Source organism: Eutrigla gurnardus (assembly GCF_963514095.1).
Source record: "Eutrigla gurnardus genome assembly, chromosome: 5".
NCBI lineage: Eukaryota > Metazoa > Chordata > Actinopteri > Perciformes > Triglidae > Eutrigla > Eutrigla gurnardus.
The window spans coordinates 27,687,733-27,702,282 of NC_139919.1; the positions used below are offsets into that span (position 1 = coordinate 27,687,733).

Genomic DNA, 14,550 nt, shown 5'->3' on the forward strand with positions numbered 1-14,550 from the left:
ATATATATGAATGTACTCCCATTATGATGATGTCCCAGGAGCTTCTCCAAAAAGTGGTGACATTATTTATTATAGAGGATCCTTGAGGGTCTAGTTTAAATGCAATAAGGAGATTTTTATATTATTATTATTATTATTATTATTAGGGCCTGAGTGCACGTAAGGCTACGAAGCCCTATTGTTATTCGAATGTTTCTTATTATTCTTTTAAGAGTTTGTGTCTTTTGGGGTCCTCAGCATAAAAAAAATAATAAAAAAAAAAAACGCGGCCTGGTGAAAAATTTGAGAATTTGGCGGTTTCGTAGTCGGCCACAAAAAAGTTGCTCGCTAGCGCCACCTCGCATGGAGAATTCACCAGCCCCACCGCACCGTAACTGATTGACATGAAATTTTGCACACATGTGCGGACAAGTGTCCTCTACAAAAAGGACCAAAGTCCATCCATCCATCCATCCATCCATTTTCTTCCGCTTATCCGGTACCGGGTCGCGGGGGCAGCTGCCTGAGCAGGGACGCCCAGACTTCCCTCTCCCCGGACACTTCCCCCAGCTCTTCCGGGAGGACCCCAAGGCGTTCCCAGGCCAGCCGGGTGACATAGTCACTCCAGCGTGTCCTGGGTCTTCCTCGGGGTCTCCTCCCGGTGGGGCATGCCTGGAACACCTCCCGAGGGAGGCGTCCAGGGGGCATCCGATACAGATGCCCGAGCCACCTCAACTGGCTCCTCTCGATGTGGAGGAGCAGCGCCTCTACTCTGAGCTCCTCCCGTGTGACGGAGCTCCTCACCCTATCTCTAAGGGAGCGCCCCGCCACCCTGCGGAGGAAGCTCATTTCGGCCGCTTGTATCCGGGATCTTATTCTTTCGGTCATGACCCAAAGTTCATGACCATAGGTGAGGGTAGGAACGTAGATTGACCGGTAAATTGAGAGCTTCGCCTTTCGGCTCAGCTCTCTCTTTACCACGACGGACCGATACAGGGACCGCATTACTGCAGCCGCTGCACCGATCCGCCTGTCAATCTCACGTTCCATCCTTCCCTCACTCGTGAACAAGACCCCAAGATACTTAAACTCCTCCACTTGAGGCAGGAACTCCCCCCCGACCAAAGTCCGCTTCCCAAAATGTTCCGCCATCTTGGATTTGATGAAAAACCGGATGTTGCGCATTTCTCCAACACCGTTGATCCGATTTGGATGAAATCTGGTATTATTATTATTATATAATATACAATTTTAATATAAAAACTGTTTATTTTGGGCAAACTTGCATTTGTCATCACTGTTCTTGTGTCAGAATTTAGGAAACTACTCTACTCATCCAGTCAATCAATACATAAAGTTTCCTGGTATGTAAATATGTGTGTATGCTAGGAATCTGGACTGTTGTGCCATCTGCTGAGGGAATGTGGTGTGTCACCGCCTCCCTACTGAACATGGGGAAGCATGAAGACATGGGTGGGTTTGACAGAAGAACAGCTGACTGGCTGCTTCTGGTGGGGTTTTGTCAGCTAAACATTCTCTCTGTAGACTCTACTATGGACAATAGTGCTGAAAGAAAATGTGGGCTGCTGTGTCTTTAACACCTGTTTGCTGAAACATAAATTGGAAAGTGAAGTGACATAGAGACACAGACGTCTCACTTTCATTTTTGTTTTTATTCAGGACACGCTCACCAATCACACTCCTATCACCTTTCTAATTATAAACCTGGGCCTGGACTCTCCAAGAATGGAAGTCTATAGCCAGGCCCATCTGTGGACCCTAAAATTAGCCCCCCCAACCCCCAACAAACCCCCCCTAGAATGGAGCTCAGGTCCTCTCAGTTAACACACACACACACACACACACACACACACACACACACACACACACACACACACACACTGCACTTTTCACAACTCACAGCCGCCTTCAGAGGCATCACACACTCCTTGGAGGACTTTTCTTTCATTTGTTTCTTCTTCCACGTATCTTATGATGGAGTTTTGAAAGTGTTTAACTTCTCTTCTCAAGTTTTTGGAAGAAATGTCAGCGGGCAACTAGTTGAGGTAAGTGTGTCTTGATGCAGTCATTTTGCATCTGTTGACACCAGATAATGTGTTTCTCCTAAGCAGGTTTTCTTTATCTCTGATTATAAAATGCAGTCATGTATGCTTTTATTTAAGTTGTGTTACTGTAATTGCATCTACAGCCCGACCTATAAAGGATTTTGAAGGCCCATACCGATTTTTGTTGATTTAAAAATCCGATATTCCGATATATCGGCTGATATTTTTTTATTTCAGAAACGCGTAACTAAACATTAACAGATTTCCCTAACATTAGTTATTTGTAGTTATTTAAAAGTTGTTTATTTTATCGTCACAACGGAACAGAGGAACATCAAAATATATTAAAGTTCTGATAAATAAAATGTATAAAAATACAAACTTAAGATATAAAACTTAAAGTCCTTTGAACAAAAAACACCAACAATAACAACCAAACACAAAGTTACCAGTATTAAAAGACTTGGTAAGCTTCATAAATATAACTTCAAGCAAGGCTGGAGACAAATTCTGTTAAGTTCTATAAGGGTGTTTCGTCCGTTGTTATTTTATTTTTGAAATATTCATTATATAAATTATAAATGCCTAATATCGGCCGATAATATCGACCCGCCGATATATCGGTCGGGCTCTAATTGCATCTTATATGAAGTAACTGTGTCATGTAGGCAACCAGCATTGTCTTATCGTAGTACTTTATGGTCATGATAAGAAGCATCAATCTTTTACTTTCTTGTAGGAATTTGTTACGAGGAAGCAGAATAAAAATAACCCCAAACTGTCAGCTGTGTGTGTTTGGATGGATTACCATCTTTTCTCTGACATTCTTTGCCATCCTTGTAGATGGAAGGGCTTTGACTCGCGCCAGCCCGCGGTTACACTATGGTTCTGGGCCAAGCTGTCAACATGAGTTTGATGGACATTTCAAAGATCTTCTCGCTGCTGCAGCCGAAGGAGGAGGATGAGGACAACGAGCAGTGTCAGGCCCTGAACAACGCCGTGAGCAGCGACGACGTGACTCTGCTCTCCGAGCTCCTATCTCAGGAGACTTACAGGAGGGCTATCAATGCCAGAAGCGGGTGGGGGGTCGCGGTAACCCCCCTGCGCACCGCCGCCGCTCTGGGACACCTGAGGTGCTTGGAGTTGTTGTTGGAGCACGGTGCAGAGGTGAGATATACGGAGATCACACATTTCATTTAAAAGCCCCTAAAAAAGGTTCTCAGGTCTTTTTCCACCGATTAAAAATTAAGAGTAAGAAATTTGATTTTCACAAATTTTACATTTAGGGCATTAAAGCTGCACTGATCAATGTTTTAGATGAACGATGGATCGAATGACTAAGTGTGTAATGTGAAAGGGTTCACCTCAAATAATGTATAAATATCTACATGAATCTCGGGAGTTGGTGGAGAACAAAACAGAGCTAAAAGGAGAGTGAATATTGAACTTGATGAATAAATGAAAGCAAAGTTTTGCTCAGGGTCTTTTCTGCTCAATGAGCTTTAATGATGCATAATGCACCTTTTTTGGACCTGCTTGGATCCAGATCGACAGCCTGGACGTGAAGGCCCAGACGCCCCTCTTCACAGCCGTCAGCGGGAAACACCTGGACTGCGCGGTCGCCCTGCTGAAGGCCGGCGCCGACCCCAACGGCAGCCCCTACAACAACTGCTCCCCGGTGCTGACGGCGGCCCGGGAGGGCGACGTGGACGTGCTCCGGGAGCTGCTGCGCTTCGGGGCCGAGGTGGACGTGAAGCCCAAAGTCCCCGAGTGGGCCTCCAACGGCTCGGCCTGCAGGGGACCCCTCTACATCTCGGCCGTTTACGGACACCTGGGCTGCTTCAAGCTGCTGCTCCTCCACGGGGCCAACCCCAACTACAACTGCACGGACGAGAAGCTGCTGGCCCGGATAAAGCAGCCCAAGACGGTGCTGGAGGTGAGTCTGCGGTACGGCTGCGGCGTGGAGTTCATCCAGCTGCTCATCGATTTTGGCGCCGACGTGTTTCTGCCCACGCTGATCATCGACAAGACGACGAAGCAGAACGAAGCTCTGATCCTGCTGCTCAAAGAGAGGGGTGAGAATCCGATCAAACCTTGGGGTTCGGTTGAGCATTCAAGTGTTTAGAGTGTCAAAATGCTCATCCAACCTTTGTTTTTTTGTACTTCTTCTTCAGTTTGCCCCAAAACGCTGATGTCCCAGACTCGGCTAGCGATCCGGAGGTTCCTCCCCTTCGCCAGGAAGGAGCTCGCCATTGACAGTTTGGACGTTCCTCTGATCCTGAGGAACTACCTGAAGCACGAGACCTGCGAACTCATATGATGCTCTCCTTAGCATCACTATGGCCAGTGACTGGATAGTTTTTTTTTTCTAAAAGTAGATCACTGTACTGTTTTTATTATTTATATGTGAAGAGTTAAGTTTGGGGTTAATTAATAGATAAACATGAAGTTTACTGAAGGTTTCCATGTTGGAAACTCTGCCATTGTCCTTGCGGGGGTGTAATACCACGGTTGACCACTAGAGGCCACAATAACACAGCTGATTGCTCTGGTCCAAATTTGTTATTGCCCTCTTTAGATGACCTTTAGCTCCGTCCTCCTCACAACTAACATCACACAATCGGATACATATCTAAGAATATCTCATTACTTCCTGATTACAGCATCGTTAAAATCCTTCTTTTGTGATTGTGACCACCACCCCGATAATGCTATTATCTTATGTTTCCGTAAATCTTTCTTCTGTATTACATACCAGGCGTTTAATGCGTCAGCTGTTGGAAACAGGGGGACGCACAAACAGGAAATGATGTCACACAACAGGAAAGCCAGCACAATGCCCTCACTCGCACACACCAACGCCTCGAGACGCAGTTCTGTAGAGGTTTTATTTTCAACAAAAGTACAGCTATATCAGATATGGATTTATTTTTACAGCGAAGTACAACATATTCCCAGTGCTTCTGATTACATCAAAACATATAATGTACATACAGTTGACATCTCCACTCTCCCATTCACAGTTTCTGGATTGAATAGGCATTATTCTTTTTTTTTTTAAGGTTTTTTTTTTTTTTTCATTTCTACAACAAATAATAAAACTCAAAAAAGGCCGGCAAGAAAAGAAAATGACAAATGTTTGCATATGGTGAGAAAGGATGTGGATTACTGGTGAGTTCGTTTTCCAGACCTCAAACTAGATGGTAATATACAATGAGGTTTTTAAACGTGGGATGTCAGTCTTCTGATCACCTTGTTGTCATTGAACACCACATGGATTATATGGCTGGTCGAAGACTCTGTTGTACCCTGACTGTTGTGAAACTGTTCCAAACGAAGGTGTCTCTAAACGCTAAGTGTGAGTAAATGTGGTCAGTGGCTCGACACCCTGGATTAAAAGGAATTACGTAGATCTGAGCAAAATCCAGTTGACAGTCCGCTAAATTGGCCGTCTTAAGTTTATGACCGGGCATAAAAAAAAAGAAGAAGAAATCTTCCACACAGAACGCTGTCCTCTCAGCTCTCAGCACAAGGTCAGAATGATAATTACATAAGAAGGAAAAAAAAATTGCATCCTTTTAGCGGTGTGGCCAAAATGGTACTATTTAATACTGCATTCAATAAATACAAGTGAGGAATTAATTTGTACTCTCAAGTCAATGCACTTCAAAGAATCATTTCTCAAGTACAAGCAAGAGCACGATATGAATTGCAATGAAGTTGTGTGTGTGTGTGTGTGTGTGTGTGTGTGTGTGTGTGTGTGTAGGATTATGTTTATTTTTAGCTCATCCCAAGAGGTTTCGCATTTATTTATTCAGCTCTTCTGTTTGACTACAAATCTGTACACAAACACCCATGATCAGTGCTAACTCCTATTTGGTTCACTGTGGTCATAGAAACAATTATACCCGTTTGACCTCAGCGGTTAATGGCGTTCAAAGTTACCCCCCCTAAAGAAAACAGCACAACACCGTGGACAGTGCAGGTTCAAATAAAATAAAATAAAACATAAAAAAAAAAATGAGTACAGTTGATAATACCCATTATATTTGGGCAAAGAGAAGCATTAGTGCGTTTAATTCCAGCTATCAACAGTTCAGTCTTTGATTGAGCACGAGGAAAGACTAAAACACCCCCCTCTTTACTTAATACTTCAATAAATAAAACCAGAAGCTACAACCTGAATGTGCCGTGAGCAGGAGACGGGTGGACAGAGAGAAGAACTCCCTGCAGTGAGATGGCATGGCGTCACACACATGAACGGGTGGAGAAACAGAAACGAAGAATCCCATTTGGAAGTTAAATGAAACTAAACAATCTTGCTCAGATTTGTCTAAAGTCTCATGCAAAATATCGGATGCCACAAGCATGCATTTACCTGGTACTGAGGTCTACCGCACGCTAGAACTGGAACAACATTCGTCTCCAACGCAAAATTACCAATATCCAAATATATGATCTGTTCTTTTTACATTATTTACAGTGTGTAGCTGATAAAGATAAAATAGATGATTCTTCTTAGTTTTTTGATTCGTATAACTCACTTTTAATAATATACTTGCTGAAAAGTGAAACTTGACTAATGAAAATCTGTTTTCCTACTTACTATATATATATATATATATATATATATATATTCAAATAAAACCTATTGCATTAATTAGGTAACGGTAAAAAGAACTCTTATGTTTTCTAAACATCTGAAATTATTTTTTTGTGCAATAAAATTACGGCTTATGTACGTGTGGTAGAATATAATAAGGTGTGTTTGTTTCGGCACAGTATCTACTCATATGGAGAAAAAAAAAGCCTCTAAAGTTTCTGTCCGAGTGGATCTCATGCACTGGGAGGGGGGGAGGGAGGGGGGGGGGGGGATTCCCAGTGTGTTTGAGATAAAGAGAAAGAAAGAGAGAGAGATGCAAGTCCCACACTGAAGGGAAAATACATGACTAATTCAAATCTGCCTGTGAAACTGAATAGATAATCACTAGTGGAATGCTGGAAGGCACTGTTAGATAGCATCTCTCTTCTCCGCAGCAGAACGGGCCAGCTATGTGTGTGTGTTTGCCTGCTTGTTGTCTGTATGGTGGTGGTGGTGGTGGTGGTGGTGGTGGTGTAGGGGAATGGGAGGGTGGGGGGGCGTAGCACGGGACCTGAGGTTATCATGGCCTGGGAACCACATTTCTTTTTTCTTGTTGTGTTTTTTTTTGCGACCAGGGAATAATCTTCCAGAACGATCTCATCTCTACAGACACCAGCAGCCAACTCACCCCGTTTCTCAACTTTTCTTTTTACTGAAACAAAAACATAAATTACACAACATACAAAGCAACTCTAAGATCTCTTTTTTTTTGTTTGTTGTTGTTTGTTTTTCATCCCGATTATAGGTTATAAGGCCTATAAGAAGGCAACAAATGACATAGAACGATATATAACTCTTTCATATCACGTCTGTAGTGAATAGTGAGGATATATAATGATATATCACATTGCACAAGTTTGTCATACTGTATATGTACTGGTCATCGGGTGATATAACTCCAACACAAAATGTACTTCTGTATCTGAGGTCAAAGGTGGAGAACAAAACACGGACTCGAGCGTCGCTTACATTCCAGCTGGAGAAAAGAATAAAAGTCTCTTCTCTAACACCTCGGTTGTAGGAGCAGATGGTGGGACAGCAGCTTTTAGGGGGGACATTGATTAAACCAATCAATCTGATCGGGGAGGGGGGGCAAGCAGAGCTGGAAAACAACGAATCTGTCGGAGGACACCTGCATGCTACGGATTGTATTCGCCTTTCTACCTCCTTGTCTAGTCTGCCAGTGTTGGCTGTTCATGTACATATCCTCTATGACCCCCCCCCCCCCCCCCCCCCCCCACCAGTAGGGATATAAAGTACCCCTCAGACTGAATAGTGCTGTGCTTTTTACAGTGTGAACAATATAAAATAATTAAAGCCAACTGAAGGAGTCTTTCTTTTTGCCCGCCGACGTAAAACAAAAAAAGGGAGATATTATTTCAGACCTTGGCCGACGCTTTAACTTCAACTTTTAACTCGTGGATTTCTGGAGGTCGGCTGTTCTCTTTCCAACACCCAGTGAGCTGCCAGCACAGTGCTACAGGGGTGGTCTCTGGGTTTGGGGTAAGGGGTGGTGGTGAGGGTGGTTGGGGGTGGTGGGGGGGCAGGTGGACCGTAGCCTGCCTATCTCCTGCTCCCAGCTGTTTCATCTGAGCGGCGAGGCTCTCCTCAACCCCACAGCCCCCTCGGTTATGAATACCCTGTCAAAGTGGTGAAAAGGGATGGAAATATTCGACTGATGTTCCCGACTATTGATTTGTTCCCTGACCGTCGTATCATGGCCAATGGCAGCTTTCCAAGAGAATGAAGCTCGTCCTCTGAGAGCGAAGTGACTCACGGAGGCCGAGCGGTGGTAGAGAGAGATAGAGGGGATGCAGAGAGAGAGCGAGGGAAACACTGTTGAGCGTCAGACGACGGGCGAACAGCTAGAGAGGAACGAGGCGGAGGTCCGGACGGCCGAGCTGGTCTGGGATCAGCGGCTGAACGGATCTAACTTCCGTCATTATTCAATCTCACATTCAGAGGAATGCAACAAGCAATCTCACATAGCAGCACAGCAAGACTGACACAATCACACTGCGAGGAATGCCCCGTCGTGGCCTTGTGTTTCTCTCCAGACGGTGGGTTCAAAAAACAAAACCAATAAATAGAAGAATCTAAATCATTCCAGGACATTCAGATGGCGTGACGATGCAGAATCCGATGGGAAAGAGAGTTCATGACGGTCGATTCAGCTGGAGAAGCATGATGAACTAATAATGTTACTAACATATATGAATTGTAAAGTTTTATTTGTGTTTTTTTTTTTATCCTCAGTTGATTTAAATCCAAGTCTTCAGTCCTGTTGCTGCTTCCAGTCACACGCTATATTAACAATGGTCCTTGATTTCAAAAGTCTCTTGTGTGTGTGTGTGTGTGTGTGTGTGTGTGTGTGTGTTTGGTATTTTTCTTCGTCATGATCATCCAGTGTTTAGTGCTTCTAAGAAAAATAGCTGGTCCTTCAGAAGAGTCCGTGTGTCTCTATTTCTTAAATGGAGCTAATCTACTAAAATTCTGCCAGAAAGGAGCCTGGCCTCTTTTGGATTGACTGAATTCAAAAACCTCTCCTTGTGCCATGTCCTCCGTTACCTCATACTGCCCCGCACTGTAGGGGTCCTGGGGGGGCGGGTATGAGGGGGGCGCACACCTGTTTACACCTAAGAAGGCAGGTGCAAAAAGAGCAAGAGGAGGGGGGGAAGGAGAAGGAGAAGCAGCGCAGGGCACAAAGCAAGAGAAAAAGTGGATAGCAAACAGGAAACTCTGTCAGTAAAGCATCTTTAAACAGACACAACAACACAACACCGAGTCATGCTTCTCAAACAGGCACATAGACGCACAGAATGAGCCTGGCGTGTTGACATTCCTGCATATTAAACCGGAGATATGATACGGTATGATCATACGATGGCGGCTGAATTGGGGGGTGTGGGGGAAAGTGGAATTCAGCTCTAGCGATGACACAAGGGAGACAGAAGGTGCTATCCAATCAAAGTGTGTGTCGGGCAAACAATGAGAACCCAACAGATTACACACCCCGATACTAAATATGATAAGAAAAAAAAACATTTGGACGAGAGACATTGTTTGTCGAACGGCGCGTCTTGTTTGGATAGCACCCTCGACACTTGAGAACACAAAAATAGAGCCAACAAGAAAAGCTGTTAATATGCATTTAACTACCATCTAGCTACAGTCTACAAGCAGCACAAACTATGCTAGTGCAGTTCAAAGAAATTACAATTATTTGGAGATGAAATATTCAAAAGTTGCCATGGCATCTTAGGAAAAAAAAAACGATGAAAAGATGAGCAACAGTGTCTTTTTTTTTGTTTGAGGGATTTCTTTTTTGTTGCCAAACACTGTTTTGTTAGCAGTTCGAAGGGTTTAGATCCATTTGTGTTAAGAGGAAGCTGTTTATCTTGGATAGTCAAGATAATAGATAACAGATTGGACTATGACTGCATGCTCCAATGCCAACGATAATCACAACACCTCCCAATGCTGCTTAGCAGTTGCCATGGCATCTTATTGTGCTAGCTCTAAGGAGAACTCTAATGCATCTACCTTTATCATTCTCAAACCATGTCCATACAACATGGCCCTCTTTCTCAAGATGAAATCTATAAATGAATCTGAAATTCAAGAGAGTACTTCACCTTGTGCCAGCCATGTACACACACATACACACACACACACACATACACATACACAGCACTTAGAAACACACAACAATGTACGTTTGACAGACATCTACAGGGAGGGGGGGGGTCCTAACGTCAGAAAGAACATTCCAGCATCATTGGTTAATCACTACCTTAAATGGATGGTCATGCTTATTGTGAAAACTGGCAAAAATAGCAAGAACGTCAGTAATGGTAAATGTACAAACATCTAGCCTGGCGCTAACATGGCTAAATCTTAAAGGGTGATACCGGAGGGTTTGGGGGACTCGTGGGTCCTGTGTCCGATGCTTTGTGAGGAACTGGCATCTTGAATAACCCGCTTGACATGTTTTTCTGTTACCGAGGTAGTTGGTAGAGTTCACGGCGTTCTGACACATCTGGCTTCAAAAAATCACAAAATAACACGACAGCCATGATGTTTCTTCACGGTGTCATGTTGCTAAAATACATCCAAGTAAGACGCTCCATATTCTACGATTTAGATCCGAGCACTTCAACAGGCGGCGTCCCGCAGGGTTACTGCACGGGGCCCCTGAAATTATATGATCCCAAATGTTTTCTTCCAAAAATTAAACATGAATACATATAATAAGTAAATATAAATCTTCCTTGTTAATTGTTATGTAGAAATGCCAATATAGAATTAAAATATGTTCTATAAATATATTATTATTATTTTAATGGCTTAGCATTGTAAACATACATAATTACAAAGTACCTTTATACAGTACATAGGCTCTACTACACATTATTATCAGTTTAACCTAATTTTATTTGATATGTAATAGGGTCACTATCAGCCAATGGGTCCTCAAGAAGTTAAAGACCTCTGGTTTAGATGATGTAATAAAATAAACTATCAAACACCAGACAAAGAGTGTGATTCTTTGGCTCCTGATGTGAGTGGATAGCGATAACCAGCAGCAACAACTACCCTAACTCGGTAAAAGAACAAATGCAAGCAGCCGTCCGAGGTGTGAAACGTGTTCGAGACAAGCGTGAGACAGGACCCGCGTGTCACCAACGCCGGTATCGCCCTTTAAACTCAATACGTCATGCAAACAGCCCTCTGTCTTTTCATTGATGCTTAACAGCTGCTTTACAACTCGGGTCAACCAATTCATCCTCGGCGTACGCTCTCCGTCCCGACGAGACATTTCACCGGTAATGTAGCGCGACGACGTGAATCCGCGGGACTTTTCTAGCTTACTCAGTACACAGAGAGTCTCGGTCCATTCATAAACACAAGTAAGCGTGTTTTAACAAAACAAACAGGTGTAGAAAAGTAAAAGAGAGAGAACAGGTTAAGGAGTAAAGAGTAAACAGCGATGAGAAGACAGAGCACATCAGCGAGGAAAAGAAAAAGGGAAATCACCTGATATCTTCTTGTTGCCTCACCTTTCTGTTTGGTCACCTTTCTCACTGTCATGGCTGCCTGCCGCTTCTGGTACTCAGAGATCTCGAAGCCTTGGCAACACACAAGATGGCATGTTATATAAATATATATATACATATAGAAGGAGTTGCCTTTTACGGAAACTTATAGCTAGGCATGAAAACTTTATATCACGATGATCCTGGCCAAAATCATCATCATCATCATCAACATCATCATCATCATCATCATCATCATCATCATCACTTTCCATTTTGTTAAGAAACAAATATTTTCATTGCATCACAGATGAGATACACATCTTTTTTTCGGGGACAAACAATAAAATAATATGAAATAAGGTGATTATACATCATAAGTAAAGGATAAAGAAATATACACTGTGTTGCCCATAAAGATTGAATACTTTTCAGACACAATCCTCTGTTTATTCCTATATAAATGCATCAGTAATCACTTTTAACCAGATGATTACATTATGTGTCCTGAATTAATTAATTCATAACATTTGTTTGATGCTATAAAAGACCAGATATTTGCAAATTATTCCAACCTTATGGGTGAACCTGTATGTTTGTATCCTGTATTTATTAAATCAGGCTCTATTTTTCACATCTCTTATTAAAATCATCATCTCATGATGATATTTACAATTCAATTCAACTCCAACTTTTATATAACCCCATATCGTCCCATCCCTACTGACAGCTATGAAGCAGAAAAGTACAAAACCTCCATTTAATCCTAATAATGAAACAATGTGTCCTATGATAAACATGCACCAGCCAATTATGGCTCTCCTGTTAAGTGCATTTCACAGGGAAAGCGTGATTTTTGTGCAAGTGAAACAAGGCGGAGCGGGACTAACCGATTTTCTCGTCCTCCTGCACCATCTTCCTCTCCTCGTGGAAGGCCCTGAGCCAGCGGATCTTCTCCTCCGGCTTCTTGGCCAGGAAGATGTGGATCTCCTCGCTGTCTTTGTTGCACAGTTTGAAGGCGTTCTTCACGCTGACGTTGAAGTCGTCGTCGCGCCCGTCTATGGCGTCCCGCACATCGTAGCGGTCCATGTCGATGCGGCCCTTATAGTACAGGATGTCCCGGCGTATCAGATCCTGGGGAAGGAGGAGGAGGAGGAGGAGGAGGGGGGGGGACGTCTGTTAATGAGTGTATATGTGTGTTGAACCTTAGAGGTGTCAACAAGCATCCTTCCCTCGGTATCCTGAGCGTCTGCCTTATGCAACCCTTTCCATCTGCTGCCCAGACACACAAACACGCTGCAGGATGCCAAGATTTCTCTGCAAATCTGGTACTCCATATCACAAAAAGTAGAATTCCACGATGGCGAGGACACTTACTGGTTAATTAGGCAGAGCGGTACGGTCAGATACACAACCACACCGGGATAATTCACGGTGAAGCTTATGGCGGGTGTTTTTTGAGCAGTGTATGTTTTTTCAAAATCCCAAAAAATCCCACTTTACACTCTGAACAGTAAACATGCACATTTTTACATTTAAGAAGCTGAAACAAAAAGAATGAAAAAAAGCCTTAAAATCCTGAATCGATTATGAAGACAGCTTGTGTGAGTCTGTCTCCTTCATCTAGTCTACGACGAACCAGAACCTGGGTCTGAACTCACATCCACTCCTCCCTCTGCCCTCAAGGACTTAAAGGTCACAGAAAGTTCAATTACATCACTGTATATGTATTGTGTTAAAATCAAACCATTAAAAAACAAAATATGAAGTTTGTTTACATGAGCTCGTAGCAACTAAACAACCAGTTATATCACAACATCTGTCCGTCAGTCAATCTTAACGTTTAGAGGTCCAATCAGATGTGATGATCTGATTGGACGGTTGATACTCGCAGCACGGAAGCTAAAGGTGGGACTAACAGTGGGATTCAAAAGAGTGGTTATCTCATTCTTATGTTCTCCTTCAGGCCAAAAAATATACAAAACTAAAAACACTAAACAAAGCTATAAATATTCAATTTGTATATTATATTCTCAGATTTTCATCCATCGATTTGAACTTTTGATCTACAAAATGCAAAGCTTAATTTCCCAGGTTGTCTCCAAATGTCTCACGAGAGACAAACAAATGAATATGATCACATCATATCATGTTCCGTCCTTCAGCAGTTCATCACCCACGACTAACCTAAACCTGTAACATTTGCAGATACAAAATAAGAAATCTTCCCCGTGACCATCGCCTTGGGACCGAATAATCCAGTCACACGACAAGGTCAAGGAAGGTTAAAAAGAAAAAAAACAAGATGAGGAAATCTATTAATAACTGAGACTAATCAGCATCCTGTGTGCCGATAAGGACGAGATGAGCGGGAAAGATGGAGGCCCACGTGCAACGTGTTACTAACGCGCCCCGAGGGCCGCCAATAAACGTGCTGTACTTAAGATGCTGCAGAAGAAGAACGCGAAGGAACTAGAATTCATAATTCAGTGTGTCTTTATTTAGCGGAGCAGAACAACAAACATGATCTGCAGGAACGCCAGAGTTCATCTCAACGCTGGCGAAGGAGGCGAGGACCGAAATAGAAGAGCGTCGTCGTGCGTTTCAAAGGCTCCTTGGCGTGCACACGTGTGGCCGCCGCGTTCGCCTTCCTGGGCATGTATTGTTGAGTCCAGCCGAGCGTGAACATCCGTCTGACAGGAGAGCGCATTAGAGCCCAAAAAAAAAGCGCCGCAGCCCCATTTTGTGAGAAGGTGCGGAGGATTTGAATAGCGAGGGCTGGTGCGTCTCATGAGGTCTTATGTAATCGAGTCGCAACGTCCTCGAG

At 43.3% G+C, this 14,550-nt stretch overlaps 2 protein-coding genes across 10 annotated transcripts in view; one reads left to right on the top strand and one right to left on the bottom strand.

Annotated features, from left to right (window-relative positions):
• The first annotated feature begins 1,881 nt into the window (after window positions 1-1,881).
• On the top strand, window positions 1,882-4,397 carry asb12a (ankyrin repeat and SOCS box-containing 12a). Its single transcript, XM_084010194.1, has 4 exons — window positions 1,882-2,045; window positions 2,889-3,212; window positions 3,592-4,120; window positions 4,220-4,397. Exons 2-4 carry the CDS (start codon window positions 2,928-2,930, stop codon window positions 4,363-4,365), a joined length of 960 nt encoding a protein of 319 aa, XP_083866320.1. The 5' UTR covers window positions 1,882-2,045; window positions 2,889-2,927; the 3' UTR covers window positions 4,366-4,397.
• Window positions 4,398-4,919: 522 nt separating this feature from the next.
• The window catches only part of LOC311013898 (rho guanine nucleotide exchange factor 9), a 41,683-nt gene continuing 32,052 nt past the window's right edge, over window positions 4,920-14,550 (bottom strand). For 7 of the 9 annotated variants that reach the window (XM_084010185.1, XM_084010181.1, XM_084010182.1 and 4 more), the window contains 3 exons: window positions 12,614-12,857; window positions 11,748-11,816; window positions 4,920-9,323 (listed from right to left, as the gene is read on the bottom strand). In XM_084010185.1, the coding sequence (XP_083866311.1) occupies window positions 9,148-9,323; window positions 11,748-11,816; window positions 12,614-12,857 (489 nt within the window). In that variant the 3' untranslated portion in view covers window positions 4,920-9,147. Of the gene's footprint in view, window positions 9,324-10,230; window positions 10,299-11,724; window positions 11,817-12,613; window positions 12,858-14,550 lie in introns of all 9 variants that reach the window. The other 2 variants (XM_084010183.1, XM_084010184.1) reach the window with 2 other exon arrangements.

What these genes read in the sequence shown, in the direction of transcription:
- asb12a (XM_084010194.1), top strand. Translation starts at nt 2,928, where the DNA reads ATGGTTCTGGGCCAAGCTGTCAACATGAGTTTGATGGACATTTCAAAG. An exon ending in TGTTGGAGCACGGTGCAGAG is followed by an intron (nt 3,213 to 3,591) that starts GTGAGATATACG and finishes GCTTGGATCCAG; the next exon opens with ATCGACAGCCTGGACGTGAA. An exon ending in CCTGCTGCTCAAAGAGAGGG is followed by an intron (nt 4,121 to 4,219) that starts GTGAGAATCCGA and finishes CTTCTTCTTCAG; the next exon opens with TTTGCCCCAAAACGCTGATG.